Source organism: Dendropsophus ebraccatus, chromosome 2, assembly GCF_027789765.1.
Source record: "Dendropsophus ebraccatus isolate aDenEbr1 chromosome 2, aDenEbr1.pat, whole genome shotgun sequence".
In the NCBI taxonomy this organism is placed as follows: Eukaryota; Metazoa; Chordata; class Amphibia; order Anura; family Hylidae; genus Dendropsophus; species Dendropsophus ebraccatus.
This window is the reverse complement of record NC_091455.1, coordinates 19,302,628-19,326,499: the sequence shown is the minus strand read 5'-3', so window position 1 is coordinate 19,326,499 and position 23,872 is coordinate 19,302,628. Positions and strand designations below refer to the sequence as shown.

Genomic DNA, 23,872 nt, shown 5'->3' with positions numbered 1-23,872 from the left:
TCGTGCCGGCCCCCTTCTGCCGCGCCATCACTGTGCTCAGCTGCGATTGGCTGAGCACTGTTATGCTCAGCCAATCGCGGCTGAACAGCTGATGACGCGGCAGAGGGGGGCCCGTATATATATATATATATATATATATATATATATATATATACCTACACACAGTATTGGTAAAGGGAACACGTGTCGATGTTAGTAAAGGTATTTCGTTACTGTACTGCTTTTCACCCCCTGGTTTCCTTTGTTCTCTCTTAAAGGGGGTACTCCAGCGGAAAAAAACTCTTTCAAATCAGCAGGTGCCAGAAAGTTATATAAATTTGTAACTTACTTCTGTGTAAAAATCTCCAGTCTTCCAGTACTTATAAGCTGCTGAATGTCCTGCAGGAAGTGGTGTATTCTCTCCAGTCTGGCACATTGCTCTCTGCTGCCACCTCTGTCCATGTCAGGAACTGTCCAGAGCAGCAGCAAATCCCCATAGAAAACCTCTCCTGCCCTGGACAGTTCCTGACATGGACAGAGGTGGCAGTAGAGAGCACTGTGTCAGAATGGAGAGAATACACCACTTCCTGAAGGACATACAGCAGCTGATAAGTACTGGAAGACGAGATTTTTTTTTTCCATAGAAGTAAATTACAAACCAGTTGATTGAAAGAAAAACATTTTTGCTGGAGTACCCCTTAAACCCCCTCCTGCACTCAGCCCAGTGAGTGGGGAGCACCTGGCCCAGTCCCTGTAGTGTTGATAGCCTGTTGCCTAGGTTTCTGACCCCAGACTGTGACTTTTACACTGGTGGCCAGGGTTCTCAGGAGTGGTATGTTACTTTTACTCCCTTCTTTGTCCCCCACTGAGCTTACACATGTCTCCGGAGCTTGGATTGTCCCTGGTACTGTTTAACCTCAGTAAGAGACACATTGATGCTGAGTTGATACCTGTTCTGTCTTCGCAGCCCCCATGTCGAATCAGGAAGGGACAGAGAACACAGCAGTGTCAAGATGAGTTCTCAGCAGATGAGAATACCCCTTCCTTGCCAAGCACAGTGCACTGAGACCGTAAGCAGCAAACTATAAACATCGCTGCTTATTGCAGAGGAGCAGTACATTAATGAAAACTGCGGGTGTTCTGCACCTCAGTGGAGACTCAGCACTTACCCCTCTCTTTTCCTGGCTGTGTCTTCAGTTGTACTGCTGCCTCTATATGAATATGCGCTGCGCTGTAATGAAGCAGCCATGTGGCTTTGTCATAACAGCGGGGCGCATATCCATACAGTTCTCCCACTCCCAGCATCATATCAGAGATGCGCTGGGGGTACTCTGTTATAGGCCTTCCATATCTGTGTTCCGTGTGAATGCAGCCTTAGGCTAAAAATGCAATGTGAGGACACAGTCTTACAGCACAACACAGGAGCTCTGCCTAGCTGAGTTGGCTGTGGTTGCTATCATATTTGCTTGCACTCTGCAGGCAGGACCTAGATGTGTGAACCCGGATCTCCCCTGCAGTCCACAAGTGCATGCGGCAGTCCCAGCTGCTGCATTTTTTTTTTTACCCAGCTTGTTATGAAATAGAAGAGGTACCCTTCAGGATTTTTCTTTTCTTATAGCGACTCTGAACGCACAATCTGACACCCCCCCCCCCCAAACCACTTGTACCTTCAGATAGCTGCTTTTAGTCTAAGATCTGTCCTGTGCTCTGTTTGGCAGGTGATGCAGTTATTGTCCTAAAAAACAACTTTTCAACTTGCAGCCCTGTGTCAAATTGGCGTGGCCTAGAGTGTATGTGCCTGAGCCTTGCACCACCTCTCTGTGGCTTCTCCCCACCCTCCTCATCATTAGAAATGCTCTGGGCAGGATTTTTCCTATTCATCACCTGTCTGAGCACTGCACATGTGTTGGATCGTTAAGGCACCTCTGCAGTGTTCACAGAAGTGATGAATAGGAAAAAAAACTGCCCAGGGCATTCCTAATGATAAGGAGGGTGGGGAGGAGGGACGGAGGGGTGGTGCAAAGCTTATGGCACAGACACTCTAGTCCACGCCAATTTGACACAGGGCTGCAAGTTTAAAAGTTGTTTTTTAGGACAATAACTGCATCACCGGCCGAACGGACCCCAGGACAGATCATGGATTAAAGAAGCAGTTAGGCGTATACTCACGGCAGCTGATCGGTGTCCTGCCGCGCGGCTCACTTCTGCAGTGACTCCTCTTCTCTGCCTTGTAATTGAACACAGGAAGTCACGCGCTTCCATAGAGAATGCATGGAAGCGTGTGAGATCCGGCGTATAATCACAGGATAGGGAAGAGGAGTCACAGCAGAGGCGGATGTGAGCGTGCTGCGGAACCCGAATGAAGACGCACCGTGAGGCACTGATCAGCTGCCTTGAGTATATGTTCCAGCGCCTACTGGGGGGGCCAATAATAATTTTTTGTAAACTGCTTCTTTAAAAGCAGGTACAAGCAGTTTGGGGGTGACAGATTGTGGGTACAGAGTTGCTTTAAATTATTTAAAAACAAGTGAGTAGGTAGCAGCCAGGTAAGAATCCAGACAGCAGTAACATCAGGATGGGAAGGACCATTTGTTGTAAAGCTGCTATTGGCCCAGACCAAGGCTGCCATTTCTTTGACGCCCCATGACTGCTGGTACCCGGGTCTTCACAGTAGCCCTGTGGCTGGGTCTTAGTCATTTTATAGAAAAACACTATGGGGGACATTTATCTAGGGCTTTGCGTCTATATTTAGGTAAATAATTGGATTTTTCACCCATTTTTGGTCTAATTTTCTGTTTCTATTTATGAACCAATATTCGACGGGCGAATATTTTTTAGATGCAGCTTTTTTAAAAATCTTTCTGTTTTGCGTATTCACCCAAAAATTAACTTAATCCGGGATTATACAGAGTGTGTTGAAGTCAGCTCACCCGGCACTCCTATAGTCCATGTGCTCGGACGAGCCCAAATCGTAGCTCCAAAACTCAATAAAATCCTTGTGAGTCCAGCACAACAAAACCAGGTCAGGCTTCGTATCCAAAGTCTTTTAATCATGTGTTTGTAATTTGATTTTAATTGTTGAATCATGTGATCTGGTGCTGCACACCCCATAAATATGAAAGGGTGCTATGCTGCGTTTACACAGAGCGATTATCGTTCGAATTTTCGCAATAACGATCGCATTTGAGCGATAATCGTTCCATGTAAAACTGCACACGATCAAGTGATGAGCGAAAAATCGTTCATTTTGATCTTTCAACATGTTCTCAAATCGTCGTTCATTGTTTGCTAAAAATTCGCAGATCGTTCCATGTAAACGGTCTTTCAAAGATTCACCCTATGTGTGAGATGGGCTTAAGCGATCTTAAAAACCATCGCATTAACGATTTTTCTTACAAATTTCCTTTCGATTTATTCGTCTAAAAGCTGATCGTTATAAAAACCAAATTGTTGCTTCAAAATCGTTAAACGATCGATTGGGCGAATTTTCGCTTCGTGTAAATGCAGCATTTGTCTTTGCTAGTCTAAGTTGTGATCAAGGCGTGTGCCTAAGCCGAAACGTGTAAACTAGCTGTCTATCTCTGATTTTATGGAATTGCTATAAAGACTTTGGATACGAAGCCTGACCGGGTCTTGTTGTGCTTGACTCACATAAGGATTTTAATCCGGGGATTATGGTCAGTACCAGGTGAATATGTTTGTTTATTCTAGTAATATTCTATTCACAAATTTTTGAATCATTTTGCTAAATTAGTTCTATTTGGCTAGGAAAAAAACAGGGAATATATCAGTAATAGGACACTGGCCCTATTACATAAGGGTGGTCGGGGAATATATCAGTAATAGGACACTGGCCCTATTACATAAGGGTGGTCAGGGAATATATCAGTCAGGGCTCCAGATGGCGACCAAAATGGTCGCCAATGCGACTGACATTTTGCAAATGGCGCCCAGATTTATTAATCTGGGCGCCATTTGCGACTGGCCCCGGCGGCGGCGCGCTGTCTCTTTAAGATGCGCGGCTGATGCGCGGCTGCCGGGGGTGTCCCGTCCTATCCCCGGCAGCGCGGCGCATCAGTGAGCTGCCTGGGGCCCTGACTTCCGGCACAGGAAGCGCACGTCAGAGACGCTTCCTGTGTCAGAAGTCACAGCCCCGGCGTACAGGGAGCTCACTGACGCGCCGCGCTGCCGGGGATAGGACGGGACACCCCCGGCAGCCGCGCATCAGCCGGGGACAGCGTCCGAAGAAGAAGAGGATCGCCGGGGGAGCGGGTTCTCAGGTGAGTTTGTGTGTTTGTTTTTTTTAAATATTGCTTAGCATAGAGGTAAGGGGGGGGCTTTATAATGGGGGGAAGAGAAGGGGGGCATCTATAATGGGGGGAGAAGAGGGGCCATCTTCAAGGGGGGGGAGAGGGGGCCATCTATAAGGGGAGGGGGTATCTATAAGGGGGGGAGAAGAGGGGGCATCTATAATGGGGGGGAGAGGGGGCATCTATAAGGGGAGGGGGTATCTATAAGGGGGGGAGAAGAGGGGGCATCTATAAGGGGAGGGGGTATCTATAATGGGGGGAGGAGGGGGCATCTATAATGGGGGGAGGAGGGGGCATCTATAATGGGGGGAGGAGGGGGTCATCTATAAGGGGAGGGGGTATCTATAAGGGGGGGAGAAGAGGGGGCATCTATAATGGGGGGGGGAAAGGGGGCATCTATAATGGGGGGGGGGAGAGGGGGCATCTATAATGGGGGGGAGGAGGGGGCATCTATAATGGGGGTAGAGGGGGTCATCTATAAGGGGAGGGGGCCATCTATAAGTGTAGGGCAAACTGGCTGCAGACACTGGGAGATAGATATATGCACAATTATTATCAGGGCCCCTCAGGTGTCTGTATTGTAGGGGGTCCCTTGCATTAGTCACTAGGTGAGAGATATATCTATCTATATACACATCTTGTGGGGGGTCACTATGGCTGCAGTCATAAGTATAGCTCAGTATGTATAGACTGTTGCAAGCTTTTAAATGGAACCTGTCTCCCCCGGTGACGGGGTGACAGGCTCCCAACCCCCGTTAGAGCCCCCTATACTCACCTCATCGCGCCGGGTCCCGCTTCTGAAGATGGTCGGGTCACAGAGATCTCAGCCGCTGCAGCCTGACGCGCACACTGAGAGATGAGTCCAACGCTCATAGAGAATGACGGAGCGCTGGACTCTCCCGTCATTCTCTATGAGCGTTGGACTCATCTCTCAGCGCACGCCGGGCTGCAGCGGCTGAGATCTCCGTGACCCGACCATCTTCAGAAGCGGGGTGAAGATGAGGTGAGTATAGGGGGTTCTAACAAGGGGTTGGGAGCCTGTCACCCCGGTACGGGGGTCGACAGGTTCCCTTTAAGTTCAAGTTCAGAAGAGTAAGCCTCATTAAAAGGCTAGCCAAGTGAAGCTGAAGTACTGAGTCAGACTGGATATGGTTGTCAGACTGGATATGGTTGTCAAGTTGCAAGTTTCCATGTTGAACGTTTTCAAACTAAGAAAAGAGAGAATCTAAAGGAGGATGATGCTGCCGTGGCCTCTGCACACAGTAAGTCCCATTTAACATAACATTAATTTTACATGGTTTAAAATGTTGGCGACCAAATATTCTATTTGGCGCCTAAATTTTTCAGGTTAGGAGCCAATGGCTCCCAGGTAAATTTTTTAGTCTGGAGCCCTGTCAGTAATAGGACACTAGGCCTATTACATAAGGGGGGTCGGGGAATATATCAGTAATAGGGCCAGTGTCCTATTACTGATATATTCCCTGACCCCCCCTTATGTAATAGGCCCAGTGTACTATTACTGATATATTCCCTGACCCCCCCTTATCTAATAGGGCCAGTGTCCTATTACTGATATATTCCCTGACCCCCCCTTATGTAATAGGCCCAGTGTACTATTACTGATATATTCCCCGACCACCCTTATGTAATAGGGCCAGTGTCCTATTACTGATATATTCCCTGACCCCCCCTTATCTAATAGGGCCAGTGTCCTATTACTGATATATTCCCTGACCACCCTTATGTAATAGGGCCAGTGTCCTATTACTGATATATTCCCCGACCCCCCTTATGTAATAGGGCCAGTGTCCTATTACTGATATATTCCCCGACCCCCCCTTATGTAATAGGGCCAGTGTCCTATTAGAATGTTGCTCATAATATATATTCATGAGCAAAACTTGTAAAATTCATATCAAAATTCAATTCTAAATTTTCTAAAGATTTTTTTAAAGCTATAGTCTGTGTCGGTACATTTTTTTTCCAACTCCAGCCAAAACTAGCTCCAACTCCACGACTCAGACTCCACAGCCCTGATCAGGATACTGGTGTCCAAAAAACAGTATTGGGGGGTGGGGTGGGGCTGCGTGCGGCAGAGACTGTGGCTGCCACATGCATTTGTGAGCTGCAGGTGAGACCTGAACTAGAGCAGCAGGGAAGGGCGGCTGTGTTCTCCCACTGCACTGGACATACAGCAGCTTTTAAGTAATGAAAAACTGGAGATTTTATACAGTTGATATGAAAGAAAAAAAAATCTCTGGAATAGCCCTTTAAAGGGGTTATCCAGCATTAGAAAAACATGTCCGCTTTCTTTCAGAAACAGCATTAATCTTGTCTCCAGTTGATTTGAAAAAAAAAAACAAAAAACTTTTTACCAGACTACCCCTTAAATGACAGAACCCCTTAATAAACTTATGTTTACTGCTGAGCTTTTTTATTGTCTCAGATTTTACTACTGTAAGTGATCTTAGTGTTGAGTGTATCTATTATGTGTCCCTTGATAGGTGATCACCACAACATGGCATCACTCAGCCCCTCATTCATATCTACCACTGCTGTGGAGAACTCCCTGTCATCCCTCAAGGATTGCCAGGCTTATATTGACACCGGAATGGAAATCACCACTGGAGTCGCCCTTGATCTTATACAGAATGGATGTAAGCATCTTCTCATATTATTACCTTTCCTGGTATATTGTCTTACAGCAGTTTCAGTCAAGATATGTTTGTAATTAGGGTGTAATATTATAATAGTTATATTCTTGTATATAGGAGCAGTATTATAGTAGTTATATTCCTGTATATAGGAGCAGTATTATAGTAGTTATATTCTTGTATATAGGGGGCAGTATTATAGTAGTTATATTCTTGTATATAGGAGCAGTATTATAGTAGTTATATTCCTGTATATAGAGAGAAGAATTTTAGTAGTTACTTTCTTGTATGTAAGAGTAGTATTATAGTGGTTATATTCTTGTATATAGTAGCAGTATTATAGTAGTTATATTCTTGTATATAGGAGCAGTATTATAGTAGTTATATTCCTGTATATAGCAGTAGTATTATAGTAGTTATATTCTTGTATATAGGAGCAGTATTATAGTAGTTATGCGGTTCAGGGAAGAAACAGAGTGCTGCACCTCACACCTATGGCTGATACTAGTGCCGCTAGGCTAAATAAAAAACACATCAGAATTTTGTGTATGAATTGATCAAGCCATACTGCCCCATGTACCTCGTGCCGGTATCTGATACACATGGGTCCCTACACTAAGTCCACACCGTGCCAGTCAGTGGCCACCAACCCCACAGGCGTGCACAGTCAGGGAACGGGGGCCATGGGACGGCCCCGCAACCCCCATGCCACAGGACCAGACCCAAAAACACCACACCAGAACCCGGCCAGCACCGCCGGCGGAGAAGGTCGCCCCCAAGCAGCACAAGTCTGGATAAGGAATTACACTCACCATAGCTGCAGCAAACAGAATGGGACTTGTGCTGCTTGGGGACGACCTTCTCCGCCGGCGGTGCTGGCCGGGTTCTGGTGTGGTGTTTTTGGGTCTGGTCTTGTGGCATGGGGGTCGCAGGGCCGTCCCATGGCCCCCGTTCCCTGACTGTGCACGCCTGCGGGGTTGGTGGCCACTGACTGGCACGGTGTGGACTTAGTGTAGGGACCCATGTGTATCAGATACCGGCACGAGGTACATGGGGCAGTATGGCTTGATCAATTCATACACAAAATTCTGATGTGTTTTTTATTTAGCCTAGCGGCACTAGTATCAGCCATAGGTGTGAGGTGCAGCGCTTTTTCTTCCCTGAACCGCATTTTGTTTCTCTCTTTTCTCCGTGTATTGCACTCCTCCTGGTGAGACCCACATGACCGCAATTAGCAGGAGACACCTGAGTGCACATGGTTTTAATCCCTCCTGTTTTTTTCCCATTCTGTTTGCTGCAGCTATGGTGAGTGTAATTCCTTATCCAGACTTGTGCTGCTTGGGGGCGACCTTCTCCGCCGGCGGTGCTGGCCGGGTTCTGGTGTGGTGTTTTTGGGTCTGGTCCTGTGGCATGGGGGTCGCAGGGCCGTCCCATGGCCCCCGTTCCCTGGCTGTGCACGCCTGCGGGGTTAGTGGCCACTGACTGGCACGGTGTGGACTTAGTGTAGGGACCCATGTGTATCAGATACCGGCATGAGGTACATGGGGCAGTATGGCTTGATCAATTCATACACAAAATTCTGATGTGTTTTTTATTAAGCCAAGCGGCACTAGTATCAGCCATAGGTGTGAGGTGCAGCACTCTGTTTCTTCCCTGAACCGCATTATAGTAGTTATATTCTTGTATATAGGAGGCAGTATTATAGTAGTTATATTCTTGTATGTAAGAGTAGTATTATAGTAGTTATATTCTTGTATCCTTGTTATGACGAATTCTGAAAATGCTATATGTTGTGTTGTGTTTTTTTGTTATGTATTTCTGATTACAACCTTAATAATTTCTGCCTGGTTGATTTTGCTCCCCCGAAGTGGCACAGTGAGGAGTCATCACACAGCAATAGTAGTGATAGAGTATTGTGGTGTATCAGGGGCTTGCAGGGTTTTGTTATCATAACACTCTAAGACTATATTACAAGTTTTATCTACATCCAGTTAAGTAGTTTCCTCCCCTAAAAGGCCATTGACTGTGCTTGGTTCACAATGTGCTGTCGTGCAAACATGGCATGTTTAATAATGCGACTGGACCACGAGAATGATCACTTTTGCTAACATTATCAATGGAATTGATTGGTTTCTCTGTAGCTGTAGTGACTTGCACATAAAGTGATCATGTTGTTGACACCACATGGAAACTCCTTAAGAGTAAATTCACACGGGGTCTCGCACAAGAAATCCGCAGCTAATCCGAAATACACATATTATTATTATTATTATTATTATTATTATTATTAATAATATGTGTATTGCGGATTAGCTGCAGATTTCTTATGCGAGTCACCCGTGTGAATTTACCCTAAAAGCCTCTATAACAGGCTGCAGTTCCTACAGAGTTCCACCAGGTGGTGATAGATCCTTGTACAGGAACCATGAGATGTTTCTCTCCTGGTAACTTTGCTCGGTGTCTCCACCTGACTGTGGGACTGTCAGACCTCAGGTATTTCACAGTCACTAGTCACTGGACTGTGGTAAGCCTGGGCGAAATTTGCTGAGCTGGTGAGACCCTCAGATGTTGTTATAGCTGTGCCGTGTCATGGATTCTACACTTGCGGTCACATAATACAGAACACGTCAGGAATGTTAGGCCCAGGAAGGTGCCTTCCTCCGTCTTGGCAGAAATGTGAGAATTTCTGGATGTACTCAGCATGTGGTTGGCATATGTGGGGACATTTCCAGGATTTACCTTCTCTATAAGAGTTTCTGCTTATCAGTTATCATGAACAACATAAATCATATAAAAATGTTTTCTTTGTATGCCTAGTAAGCATGTGAGGATTTATTTCGTTGTTGTTGCAGATCTTGGTTTCCCTGTTCTCTAACGCTCAGCTCCCAGTTGTCACCAGTAGGGGTCACTGTGAGGAGTTTTACAATTATATACCTGAAGCTGAGCTGCATAATAGTTGCAGCATGGAGTCAAGGTCTAGGGCACAGGTGTCAGACCCACGGCCCTCCAACTCTTGCTGAACTACATTTGCCATCATGCTCGGACAGCCAAAGCTTTGTCTATCCAGGCATGATGGAAATTGTATTGTATCCAGGTATTTATTGCGTCTACATAGTGTCTGCATCTCTTGTACCGCCCCAAATCTCTTTAAAGGGATTGTCCATCTAGAGTGACTACTTTTCATAAGGCAACAGCACCCATGTGATCTCCGAGGATCTGCTTGATCGAACACTTACTGCTAACCAGATTTACTTAGCATTTTCACCACTTTTGATGTAAATTGGTGGAGAAGGGATCAAGGGACCATATCTGGCAGACAGTGTCATCAAAGGTTTATCCCTGAAAAACATGCATTTCCATGCATTAGGTGATAAATGTAGACTAGCTCGGACCCCATTGATGACTGAACCAGGGGTCCTGAGCTCTCCATAACTCCTTACTAGCAGCTGGCTATCCTACTACAGACACCATAGACATGAGATGAGGGGGTCTTCCATATATGTTTTTATGAACCTCACTGTGTGCACTGGGGTGCAGTTAGGAACCCCCATAGTATTATCCTCCTCCATCAAACCTTACACCTGACACAATACAGTCAGGCAGGTAACATTCTCCTGACATTCACCAAACGTCAGATAGAGAAGTGTGATTCATCACTACACAGAACACGTCTCTTCCACTGGTGGCGGCTTTACACCCCTCCATCTGACACTTGGCATAGTGCTGGGTGATGTAAGACTTTCATGCAGCTGCTCAGCCATGAAGCTCCCGGCAGGCACAGTCTGTGTGCTGATACCAGATGAGGTTCGATCTCTGCAGTTATGGAGTCAGCCGGGTGTTGGTGACTTTTATGCTCTATGCTCCTGAGCACTCGGTGACCCCGCTCTGTAACGTTACTGTGATTCCTGACACCTCCACCTCTCTATAATACATCACAGCAGATGGGGAGAGATCCAGAATGTGACTTGTTGCAGTGATGGCTCCTGCAGCCCTGCTCTGGTATCAATGAGCTCTATACAATAACTTATTATACCACTATTGGTTATAAGGTGACTGCACTGGTCGGGCAATGAGACTGAATGAAACTAGTGTATGAGTATAGTGTATGAATTTCTCCCATCCGGAACCAAGCATCAGCTCTTTGTTAGGGCCAGACAACTACTTTAGGATCATCATAGTTACAAGTTGTTTTCACAATTGTTTCCTGTGATCTCTATTGTCTTGTATGGGCTGTGTCTGTCAGGATGCACCAGTATCAGGTTGCCCTAAAGCCTCAGGTAAATCTTTATATTATCCTCTTTCTTATACACGGTATGATCTTCTGCTTCACATGTGGGATCTTGGCACATACAGACTGGCGTCTTCCTCCCAGTGAGTTTCCACCTTTTATTAGGAGGTCACTTTCAGTTCCAACATTTTGTGCCGATGCATTTCTTAATGTACCTTTAAATTCTTATACAGAATTTCAAATCCACTGCATATAAAGGGGTTCTCCCACCACAAAATGGGTACTCCGGCTTTTTTTTTTTCTTTCAAATCAACTGGTGTCAGAAATTATACAAGTTATACAAATTTGTAATTTGCTTCTATTTAAAAATCTCCAGTCTTCCAATACTTATCAGCTGCTGTATGTCCTGCAGGAAGTGGTGTATTCTTTCCAGTCTGACACATTGCTCTCTGCTGCCACCTCTGTCCATGTCAGGAACTGTCCAGAGCAGGAGAGGTTTTCTATGGGGATTTGCTACTGTTCTGGACAGTTCCTGAGTCCTGACATGGACAGAGGTGGTCGGCAGAGAGCGCTGTGTCAGACTGGAAAGAATACACCACTTCCTGCAGGACAAACAGCAGTTGATAAGTACTGGAAGACTTTAGATTTTAAATAGAAGTAAATTATAAATCTATTTAACTTTCTGACACCAGTTGATTTTAAAGAGATTTAAAAAAAAAAAGCACCAGAGTACCCCTTTAACCCCTTAACGACAAAGGGAGTATAGGTACGCCCCATTGCCGGCAAGGGCGTTCAGAGCGGGGCCGCACGGTGACCCCGTTCTGAACCGCGGCGGTCCCGGGTGCCGCTTGTAGCCCGGGACCGTAGGTATTAGCGGGCACGGTCAGATCGCCGTGCCCGCTAATACAGTAATCAGATGCAGCTGTCAAACATGACAGCTGCATCCGATTACCGGATCCAGCGTCTCCCTGGTGTCTAGTGGCGGAGATCGCTCCTCCGGGAGCGATCTCCGTTTCTGAAGCCGGCCGGGGACCGCTTCAAGATGGCGCCGTCCCCGGCTCGGCACTTGTTTACTTCCGGCTGCAGCAGCCGAAAGCAAACAAGTGCCGATCTCATGGATCCCTGCAGCATATGTATGCTGCAGAGATCTCAATGAGAGATCACAGTGTATATACTAGAAGTCCCCCAGGGGGGCTTCTAGTATATGTGTAAAAAAAAAAAAATATAGTGTTGTTGTCAATAAAAAGCCCCCTCCCCTAATAAAAGTCTGAATCACCCCCCTTTTCCCAGGTTATAAATAAAAGTAAACAAATAAATAAACAAACATATTTAGTATCACCGCACACGTAATCGCCCGAACTATTAATTAATCACATTCCTGATCTCGTACGGTGAACGGCGTAAGCGCAAAAAAATCCCAAAGTGCAAAATTGCGCATTTTTGGTCGCATCAAATCCAGAAAAAATGTAATAAAAAGCGATCAAAAAGTCGTATATGCGCACTCAAGGTACCGATAGAAAGAACACATCATGGCGCAAAAAATGACACCTGACACAGCCCCATAGACCAAAGGATAAAAGCGCTATAAGCCTGGGAATGGAGCGGTTTTAAGTGACGTATATTTGTTGACAATGGTTTGAATTTTTTACAGGCCATCAGATACAATATAAGTTATACATGTTATATATCGTTTTAATCGTAACGACTTGAGGAACCTGCATAACAAGTCAATTTTACCCCAGGGCGAATGGCGTAAAAACACATTTCCCCCAAATAAACAAAATGCGTTGTTTTTTTTCAATTTCACCACACTTTGAATTTTTTTCTGGTTTCGCAGTGTACTTTATGCAAAAATTCAGCCTGTCATTGCAAAGTACAATTAGTGATGCAAAAAAATAAGGGCTCATGTGGGTTTCTAGGTGGAAAAATGCAAGTGCTATGGCCTTTGATGCACAAGGAGGAAAAAACGAAAACGCAAAAATCGAATTTGGCTCTGTCCTTAAGGGGTTAAAGGGGTTGTCCAGCATTAGAAAAATATGGCCACTTTCTTTCAGAAACAGCACGACTCTTGTCTGCAGTTTGGAGCGTAATTTTGCAACTCATCTCCATTGAAGTGAATGGGGCTTAATTGCAATACCACATCCAAACAGGAGACAAGAGTCATGCTATTTTTCTAATTTTATATTTACATACGTAGTATGGCACCACCTGTTGTTCAGTGTAGAGCAGTGTGCCCAGCCACTGTGTTCTGGAGGACACATATGCTCAGTGGTCCCCCCACAGTCTGTTCATTGCTATAGCTTTCTGCCCGCCTGTCAGGGAAGGAGAAGAGCTTTCTACGGGGAATAAGAAGGGGCTATATCGTCATCTGCCAGAGGGGGAAGGAGACGGATTTCATCAATTCTTATCCCAATGGCACAATGCAGCAGAACAAAATTAAAAATCATAAAAATGCTTTCGGGGCATGATGTGAAGTGTAGCTGTATAACAGCTTGAAAACACTGCCCTATACTAAGGTATAAACGTCCCCAATTGTTGTTTGCCACCATGTATACTAGGGATGGGGAACCTGCAGATCTATAGATCAGGGATGGGGATCCTTCCACCCCATCTGTTGCAAAACTACAATCCCCAGTTTTGCAACAGATGGGGGGGAAGGATCCCCATCCCTGATCTATAGACTATCGGACTGTGTGCCATGCTGTGCCATCACTGTGTAACGTATCTATCTCTTCTTCTTTCTTCCCTTTCTCCTGTGATTGTTAAGATGAAAGCGGAGGACTGTTCTCCGTTGCCGCCACAGTAATAGACCCTTATTCTCAGGGTTATGAGTCACCTCCATGGAGCCAAACTGCTAACTGTGATATTTTAAGGAAGTTTTAATGATTTATAGAGAATGTTCTGTACTGTAGAAATGTCAGGGGCGCCATGTCACATGATCGATTTATTCATCCGCTGAGATAACGTGTCTCATCTTACACCTCCGGAGAAGAGCGGCTGCTTATTGACACTTTAGATCCCAGACTCGTCATGTGTAACCGCAGGTAATGATCATGTTCATCACCTGTAATCCTGAAGCCTGTCTGATGGTGTGAACACCGCAGCTTCCTCAGGGGATTTATGTGTAGCCATACTATCGGTTGCGATGGTGTAAGTTACTACAGCGTTGTCACATCCACACATATAGGACAACACTGCTGTAGGTTGCACCACCACTACTAAAAGTAAAATGTTGGTATGAGTGTCCATAAAGATTGAAGAGGCTATAGCACTCGCCTGAGCACTGTGACACTGTGGAGGAGAGGAAGGCTTAGTGGCTTTACAATGGAAGCCCCGATGATGTCACTGTCCATATATGGACAGTTGCACCATCTCCGCTTCTGAAGGGATTCAACGCAGCCTTATTTCATACACATAAATGTATTTTTTCGCATTGGAAGATGCACCCCGGTTTAGACAACTGAAAACGGGGCGAAAAATATTTTGCGCTAGTTAAGCTTTCCTTGTGGTCTATGGCAGTAAAGAGGCCAAAGTTTACTGAAAAGATCGGTCCACTTTAAGGCTATGTTCACACTTGGTAAGAGACTGGCCTTTCCGTGTCTCAAAAAAGATCATCCCAGCCGATACTGCAGTACTGGCCGGATGATCTTTGCAGCTGCAGAGTTCTGATGCGGGCGCATCCGTGTGCGCCCGCATCAGAACTCCCCACTGCACACAATAGAGCATGCGGCTGGAGCCGCATGCTCCATTGTGTGAACTGACATGGTTTTCTGCGGCCGCAGAAAACTGACGTGTTAGTTTTTCACGGCGCCGGGATTTCTCATAAGGCAGCACTAAGTGCCGTAGAAATCACGGCCGTTGTTACAACGGCCATGATTTCAGCGGGACTTAAGTAGTATGAACATAGCCTAACACTCTCCATGACAGTACAGTATGCCCAGACATACACAGCTCTCCTGCATCATACACACTTAGCTTTGCTACTTTAAACAAATACACACAGTTCTGCTTGATAAAAATACCCCGACACACAAAGTGATACTGCATCACTATACAGACACACACCTCTACATCAGTATACATCACCATAGACAAACATCACCATACACCAGGGGCGTAGCTAGGGGTTCAGTCTAGGGGGGGCGAGCAAGTCTGAGTGGGCCCCCAACCGACTAAGTTACCCATAGGGAACCTCAGCAGAAGACACTGCTTTCCAAATAATAAAGGAAATATTTAACTACATTACTCATAGAGAACAGGGACTGAGAGCAGTGTAAAAGGCTTTCTACTTTTCACATATATGGCCATGTAAAATTTAAAGGGGTTATGCAAGATAAAAGAACCATAGCTGCTTTGTTGGGTGACCTCCATCATACTGAGTATTAGATGCTGGGAAAGCAGGGTGACCTCCATCATACTGAGTACTAGATGCTGGGAAAGCTGGGTGACCCCATTATACTGAGTACAAGATGCTGGAAATGACCAACATCATAAGGGGTGTAGTAGTGAGGTATAGTGGATAAGGGGTGTAGTAGTGAGGTATAGTGGATAAGGGGTGTAGTAGTGAGGTATAGTGGATAAGGGGTGTAGTAGTAAGGTATAGTGGATAAGGGGTGTAGTAGTGAGGCATAGTGGATAAGGGGTGTAGTAGTGAGGTATAGTGGATAAGGGGTGTAGTAGTAGTATAGGTAGATATGAGGGGTGTAGTAGTGGAGGTGTAGTGGATGAGGGGTGTAGTAGTGGAGGTATAGTGGATGAGGGGTGTAGTAGTGAAGGTATAGTGGATAAGGGGTGTAGTAGTGGATGAGGGGTGTAGTAGTGGAGGTATAGTGGATAAGGTGTGTAGTAGTGAGGTATAGTGGATAAGGGGTGTAGTAGTGAGGTATAGTGGATAAGGGGTGTAGTAGTGGAGGTCTAGTGGATAAGGGGTGTAGTAGTGGAGGTCTAGTGGATAAGGGGTGTAGTAGTGGAGGTATAGTGGATAAAGGATGTAGTAGTGAGGTATAGTGGATAAGGGGTGTAGTAGTGGAGGTATAGTGGATAAAGGATGTAGTAGTGAGGTATAGTGGATAAGGGGTGTAGTAGTGAGGTATAGTGGATAAGGGGTGTAGTAGTGGAGGTATAGTGGATAAGGGGTGTAGTAGTGAGGTATAGTGGATAAGGGGTGTAGTAGTGGAGGTCTAGTGGATAAGGGGTGTAGTAGTGGAGGTCTAGTGGATAAGGGGTGTAGTAGTGGAGGTATAGTGGATAAAGGATGTAGTAGTGAGGTATAGTGGATAAGGGGTGTAGTAGTGGAGGTATAGTGGATAAAGGATGTAGTAGTGAGGTATAGTGGATAAGGGGTGTAGTAGTGAGGTATAGTGGATAAGGGGTTTAGTAGTGGAGGTATAGTGGATGAGGGGTGTAGTAGTGAAGGTATAGTGGATGAGGGGTGTAGTAGTGAAGGTATAGTGGATGAGGGGTGTAGTAGTGAAGGTATAGTGGATGAGGGGTGTAGTAGTGGAGGTATAGTGGATGAGGGGTGTAGTAGTGGATGAGGGGTGTAGTAGTGAGGTATAGTGGATAAGGGGTGTAGTAGTGAGGTATAGTGGATAAGGGGTGTAGTAGTATAGGTAGATATGGGGGGTTTAGTAGTGAGGTATAGTGGATAAGGGGTGTAGTAGTGAGGTATAGTGGATAAGGGGTGTAGTAGTATAGGTAGATATGGGGGGTTTAGTAGTGAGGTATAGTGGATAAGGGGTGTAGTAGTGAGGTATAGTGGATAAGGGGTGTAGTAGTATAGGTAGATATGGGGGGTTTAGTAGTGGAGGGGACAGGGCACACACCTTCCAGTCAGCTCTAATGTGTGTCGGCTCTCTGCATAAGTGAAAGTGAAAGTAAGGGATTGTGCTGTGCAGCCGTCCCCTAGTGAGGCAAAGAGTCTGCTGCCTGAGGCAGAAAGCTCATTCTATCTCATGGCAGAAGCTGCAGTTACCAAGTGGACACATGGCAGACCCTCTTCTTACCACCCGCCCGCCATTTTTTCCACTAATACAGCAGGTATACACACCCCAAGCTGCATCCCCCCAGTAGCCTGTAACTCCAAATTAGGTCCCCGTCATTTGGCCAGACCAGCACATCACACCCCACACCTCCTCTCCCCCCAGAAAAAGAAAGGACGCCATAATTACCTGCAACGCAGTCCTGTCACAGTCAGCCTCAGGAGTCAGCTCACTCCGAGTCTCTGCTCTGTGTGTGTGACTCAAGTGCAGGGGGAAGGTAGCGGCCTCTTGTGGCTGGAGGCGGAATTGCTCTGCCTCCGGCCACAGGAGTGATTACATGGCATAATCTCTGGAGATCACAGTGGGCCCCTGCCAGAGTGGGCCCGGGGGCGGCCGCCCACCCTGCCCCCTATCAAATATCGCTACTGCCATACACAAACATCTCTGCTACGTACACACACACACAAACTACATAAACATACCCACAGACACACATAGTGCTACTACATCAACCACCAACATACAGACACCCCCCCCCCCCTCTGCTACATCACCATACACAAACAGCTCTGCTACGTACACACACACACACAAACTACATAAACATACCCACAGACACACACAGTGCTACTACATCAACCATCAACATACAGACACCCCCCCCTCTGCTACATCACCATACACAAACAGCTCTGCTACGTACATACATATACACATACAACACTGCTACAGTACATAAAAATACCCGCAAACACACACATACCCTGCCCCCTAAGGCCCTGTACTTGGCATAACACAGTGTATCAATCCCTCCTGGAATGTTCCTTTAACCCCTTAACGACCATAGGCATACATTTACGCCCCCGCTGCCTGGGCCTTAACGCAGGAGGGCGTAATTGTACGCCCTGCCAGGGTCCCGGGCTATGGAGCGGCGCTCGCTCCATAGCTGATGAGGAAGATTGACGGTAACACTGATCCCTGCTATGCTATGGCATAGCAGTGATCAGTGTATAGAATCAAATGTATTAATGTAAAAGTGCCCTAAGGAGACTTTAAAAGTGTAACATAAATAAATAAACAAAAGTTTTAACAAATGTCCCAAAGCCCCTCCCCCAATAAAAGTGAAAATCACCCCCCTTCCCATTTTATACATAAAACACGTAAAAAATAATATAGTTAATTAACATATAATATACCGTAGGTGAAAAACGCAGAAATTGCTTTTTTAAATGACATTTAATGTATTAAAAAATCAATAAAAAGCGATCAATACGTCTGATCTAGAAAAAATGCAAAAAGTACTGTTTTACTGCTAATAAAAATAGTAAAACATTAGAGAACCTAGTAACCATGCATATCGGTGTGTTCAGACCGACCTAAAGAAAAAAATTTAAGTTTTACGGTAAAGTGCATTACGTAAACATGAAATCACGTTTTTTGACCCAAATTAACCCCATAAATGATACTTTGGGGGTTCCGTCATTCATTTTATGGCAGATTTAAAGATGCCATTACAAAGTACACCTGCTCCTGAAACCCTCACATGGCCCTGTAGGGGGAAAAATGAAAGAGTTATGGGTCTTAGAAGGCGAGGAGGAAAAAAGGAAAGCGGAAAAATGACAATTGGCCCTGTCCTTAAGGGGTTAAATGTTACTATTACAAAATGCACAGTCCTCTGCCCGCATGCAGCGTTGTAATTCATAAATCTTTGAGTATCCAGGCCTGGAAAGCACCTTGATGTAAGCAGCCCAGGGAGCGAGATCCTTTCTGCCATCTTGTGCCAGTTGAAGAATGTTCTGTACTTGGAGACAATGGGATTCGATAGAGACAAGACAAAAGTTTTCTGAGGTTTTTAGTACAGACAGAACAATATCTGCACAGGATTCCATGACAGATGAGTGGAGACATGTTAGAAATGCGTCTGGCACAAACAGATGACAAAAACTTCCACCAAATCCTGGCGGTGTCTCCTGCCATCTGCTGCCACCGCGCCAACTGTCTGAGCGGCATCAATAATCACAGTCTGGAAGCGATTGTTATTCATCATTCCTTTCTAAGAACATGTGAGCGGATCACATTGACACGGTATATGTTTATACATATTGTCGGGGATGGCTTATAATCTGGAGAGCAGACCCTTCCTTTCTCGAGTGACCATTGAATTGATTCTCTACTTATAAAAGCTATTATATCAGTGTCACACGGACATCTACTGATCTGAGCCCTTACTGGGTTATCAAAAATCATCAATGTAATGGCAAATTAGATTTTATGAATGATGCATCAGACAGTCACCCCACTGTCAAAATGTCCGTCCACAGGTATCGCACCAAGAATCCCCCACCCAATCCTTACATCACCATCACCAGCCTAAGCTCTTCTCACCTGGCAGGAGGAGGGCATTGATTCATGTTGCTTGTGTCAAATCCTGACCCTCCCATCAGTATGGTGATCTAGAGTTCTGGATCCATTTGCCCGGTCATGTTTTTCCACAGAAATCTGAATCCATCTGACCACCCATGCTTCTCAAAAGAGATCTGGACCCATCTGACCGCCCATGTTTCTCCACAGAGATCTGGATCCATCTGATCAGCCATGTTTCTCCACAGAAACCTGGATCCATCTGATCAGCCATGTTTCTCCACAGAAACCTGGATCCATCTGATTGGCCTTGTTTCTCCGCAAAAATCTGGATCCATCTGACCGGCCATGTTTTTCCACAGCGATCTGGATCCATCTGACCGGCCATGTTTCTCCACTGCTCATTAATACACACGTTTTGGGTTTGGACACATTAGTTGGACCGCAGCAGGGTACTTGTCTGCAGCTTTTTTGACTCTTCTCCTCCTGTACATCACGATTCCTGACATCCTCCTCCAATCCCTTGCAGCATAAAGTAATTTTCATAATTATTGAAGTATCTGTCCCTCATTTATCTAGATATATGTTGAGCTAAAAACCTGTTTTCATATAGCATAGACATATGTAGGTTGAGATCTGTATGCGTCTACTGTCGTTGTTGTCTTGGTACATTTCACAGGATTCTGATTTCCGCCCGGGATGCTCATGTTGTAGAGCGGAGGCCATGGTTTGTGCAGCGCTGCGATACGGTGACTCACCAGCCTTTTATTGTCAGTCCCGGCTGTTCCCCTGCAGAATAACAGGATGATTAATAGTAATAACAGACCCTGACTGCAGGCCTGGGCTGAATCACTATTGTTCACTTCCTTACTTCCAGGCTTATGGCTAAACCAGATTTGCCGTAAACTACATTTTATTTAGAATAACTTATGCAGGTATTTCACATGCTGCACTAACCTGACGGACGTCTAAGGATGCTATTACACGGGCCGATGAAGGGTCCCGTCAGTACTATAATCGAGTGCCCATCTACTAGATTGGCGCTTGTTTACTGGGCCTATTACATGGCCCGATAATCATTTAGCATTGTTAGTCATGTCCGTGCAGCCTTTACCTAAACAGTTTTTGCATTACCTGTCCACGTTCTCGTTCTCCTCCTGCGGTCTGCATGCCTCCTTCCCGGTCCCACATGCTGTAGCTTGAGAGCAGCCTGTCTCAGCGGACAGGCCGCTCAGCCAATTACTGCTTGGGACTGCCGCGGTCAGTGATGGGCTGAGTGGCCTGTCAGCTCTGAAGCCGAAGCCCGCATTTTATCCAAGAATTGACATCACCATGTTATCCAGGAAGTGACATCACCATGTTATCCAGGAAGTGACATCACCATTTTATCCAGGAAGTGACATCACCATGTTATCCAGGAAGTGACATCACTATGTTATCCAGGAAGTGACATCACCATGTTATCCAGGAAGTGACATCACCATGTTATCCAGGAAGTGAAGCCTTGATGCAGTAGTAAGTGCAGGGAAAAAAACACTTTATAAGCATTTCCTGCAATAAGTTTATGTACTCTCTGTACTATGTATATGTCCTATCTGTATTATCTATAATAGGAGAGACAACCAGACGTCCCTTTCAAGACATTCTTGCACAGTCAACTCCTTTTAGTGACAGAGACTTTGTTATTCTCCAAATGACTGCTATTACAGGATGTTACTTTACATTCCAGCAGCGTGTAAGCAGGTTACACATGGGACACCTCCTCGTCTGTCTCAGGTTCTAGATTTAAAGAAGTGTTGTGTGCGGGAGGACGATCACGTAACCATGTATAATTTACCGATGTCTTCAGAGTTCAGACAATAGGTTTTTCTTTATCTTGTTACAGTGAAGAACGCCCGTGACCGTCATGACGGTCACAGGCGTTTTTCACTGTAAGTGATTTAAACATATAAATAGACATATTGTGGCACAGTTACCTTGTCCCTGACGAAGCAGCATTGCTCGACGTAACGCGTTTTGCTGGTTCTCCCTCTGTGTCCGGATGTACATGTTCCATAGTGCACATGTTGAATGTTTGGTACAAAAAAATTTTTTTCTCTTTATCATGCACCAGGATTAACTTGAATTGGGTAACAGTATGTAATGCATTATTGAATTTTGTATTGTTTACTTACCTGCACCTATATTTCTGTCATACTAGTATATTCCTTTTTCCCCCTACTAGGGATATAGGCAGTTGGTTGCTTACTGCCAATGACAGGGAGGATAGCGCAATTTATTTTCTTTGTGCTTTATGGTTGTATGTTTTTTTTAAGTGTTTTTATATTTTTTCTGTGCCTTTAATAAAATTAAATTTTGTTAAATTCGAGGAGTTGCTGAATGTAGTGCTTTCTTTTCTTTCTTGTTTGATATTATGATTTCTTGTGTATTACAGCACCCCATTTAATATTATTTTTTGGTGCCCTACCGAAAACTATATTTTACGTTTTTCCTCTGTGCCGTTCCCGTGCACCGTTACACTGCTAACAGCAGCGCTAATGAGGAAGGTAAGAGACATACAGTCCTCCTCTGCGTCCCGTGCGCTGTAGGGGGCTATTAGCTATTAGATTCCTCTAACCTGCTCATACTCCCCCTTTTACACAGGAGCTAGAAACGCAGCGATCAGCCGAAAACTGGGCAAATGTGCAAAGTTTTTATTAGCCGCTCATCTTCCTGTGTAAACGGAGGTTTGTGCGGCCGATAAAAGGACTCTCAGACAGATATTTTGGTGAAGAATATTACCTGTTCTGTACATATATATTTAACAAAGCGCTGCGGAATCTGTTGGCGCTATACAAATAAATATTATTATTATTATGAATCCGTCTTGGCCTTCATGTGACTTTATAGATCATGGACAGTTTTGCAAAGGAGAGTAGGAGAAATTTTCAGTGCTGTATCCATAGCGGTCTAGTCATCTGGATCTATCAGTCATATGGATCCAGTAAGATTATTGGTATCTTCATGGAGTTATCTTAGTAATACATTGTTGGCAGTCTTCTGCTCCTCAATATGCACATGTGCAAACCTAAATCTTCCCAATATCATGTCAAGACCCAAGAGTCCCTTAGGCTGTCTCAGACATTGATTGACATTAGGACTGCCCCTGGACTCTTAAAGTATAACTACCATTTTTAAAAACTTCTGACATGTCATGTATCTAACTTGTAACTTCAGTCTCCAGCTTGGACCTCACTGGAACAGAGATGAAGGGGAAGAGCACGCAAGTGTACCTGCCCTTTTGCTCTATCCATCAGCAGGGTTCTCGGTAATGTCGCTATGACATGTCGGAGGTTTTTATAATCGGTTAGCCTTTGGTTAGGGGATACAGATACTGTGGGATAATGCGTACCCTCCCTGGTGTCGTGTAGTTGCTGGGACAGTATGGCTGCCAGGAGTCACAGAATACACTATTAGAGCCAAATAAAATCCATTGTGATACATTCTTGTTGCCAAAGTTACAATTAAGATAAAAGTGCATGGTGGGAACGTTTTATTAGCAATATTAGCCGGGATTATGCCAGCAATGTACTCTATTGTATTCCATTATCACTTCCAGTTATCGCTTTGTGTGTGGTCACCCATTGTTCCCACCATTGCGTTGTATTCTGAATAGTATATTGTGTCTCCCACTGTATCACTTTCATTATGTGATGGGTGGGTGAGACTTGTGTGGTCCGTGTTATTTTTCCACCGTATTGAGAATGACATCACCCTGATTCAGGGCACAAATAGACACCGTTTTACTACTCACCGCACCGAGACGAGCCGAGGTCCCATCTCAGGCATAGTGGATGAGAAACTTCCACAGGTGGCGGACAGCAGGCTGCCCGAGCGCTGACTACCGCACATATTCTTCATAGATGGACTGCTAGGGCTGGGCCTAAAACCTCAATGTATTCATTAGTGACATGATAGCTGTTTTGCTGTTATGAAATATGGGTCTGAGATTACTTCTGGTTTACTTCTTTCCATGCGGTTTGATGCTTAAAGGGGTACTTCAGCGATTTCCCTCCCCCCCCAGATCAATGGGTGTCAAAGTTATTTACATGGAGGGGTACTCCAGCGGGGGGGGGGAGGCACTTTTTTGCTGGGACCGCTGAGAGCACTGTGTCAGACTGGAAAGAATACACCACTTCCTGCAGAACATACTGCAGCTGATAAGTACTGGATGACTGCGGAGTGTTTGCCTTTTCGTGAACCCAAACTAACCGTGAGTTCGCTCACTTCTTGTCAGGAGACCTGTTGATTGTCTACAGAAATAGGTTATATATCTTAGGCTACGTTCACACAGAGCAAAAGGGGCGGATTACGCAAGGA

At 45.2% G+C, this 23,872-nt stretch overlaps 1 protein-coding gene across 1 annotated transcript in view; it reads left to right on the top strand.

Annotated features, from left to right (window-relative positions):
- Positions 1–23,872, top strand: part of NSMCE2 (NSE2 (MMS21) homolog, SMC5-SMC6 complex SUMO ligase) — a 173,696-nt gene that overhangs the window by 1,397 nt on the left and 148,427 nt on the right. Inside the window, exon 2 of the mRNA XM_069957108.1 lies at positions 6,794–6,946. Within this exon, the coding sequence (XP_069813209.1) occupies positions 6,794–6,946 (153 nt within the window). The remainder of the gene's footprint in view (positions 1–6,793; positions 6,947–23,872) is intronic.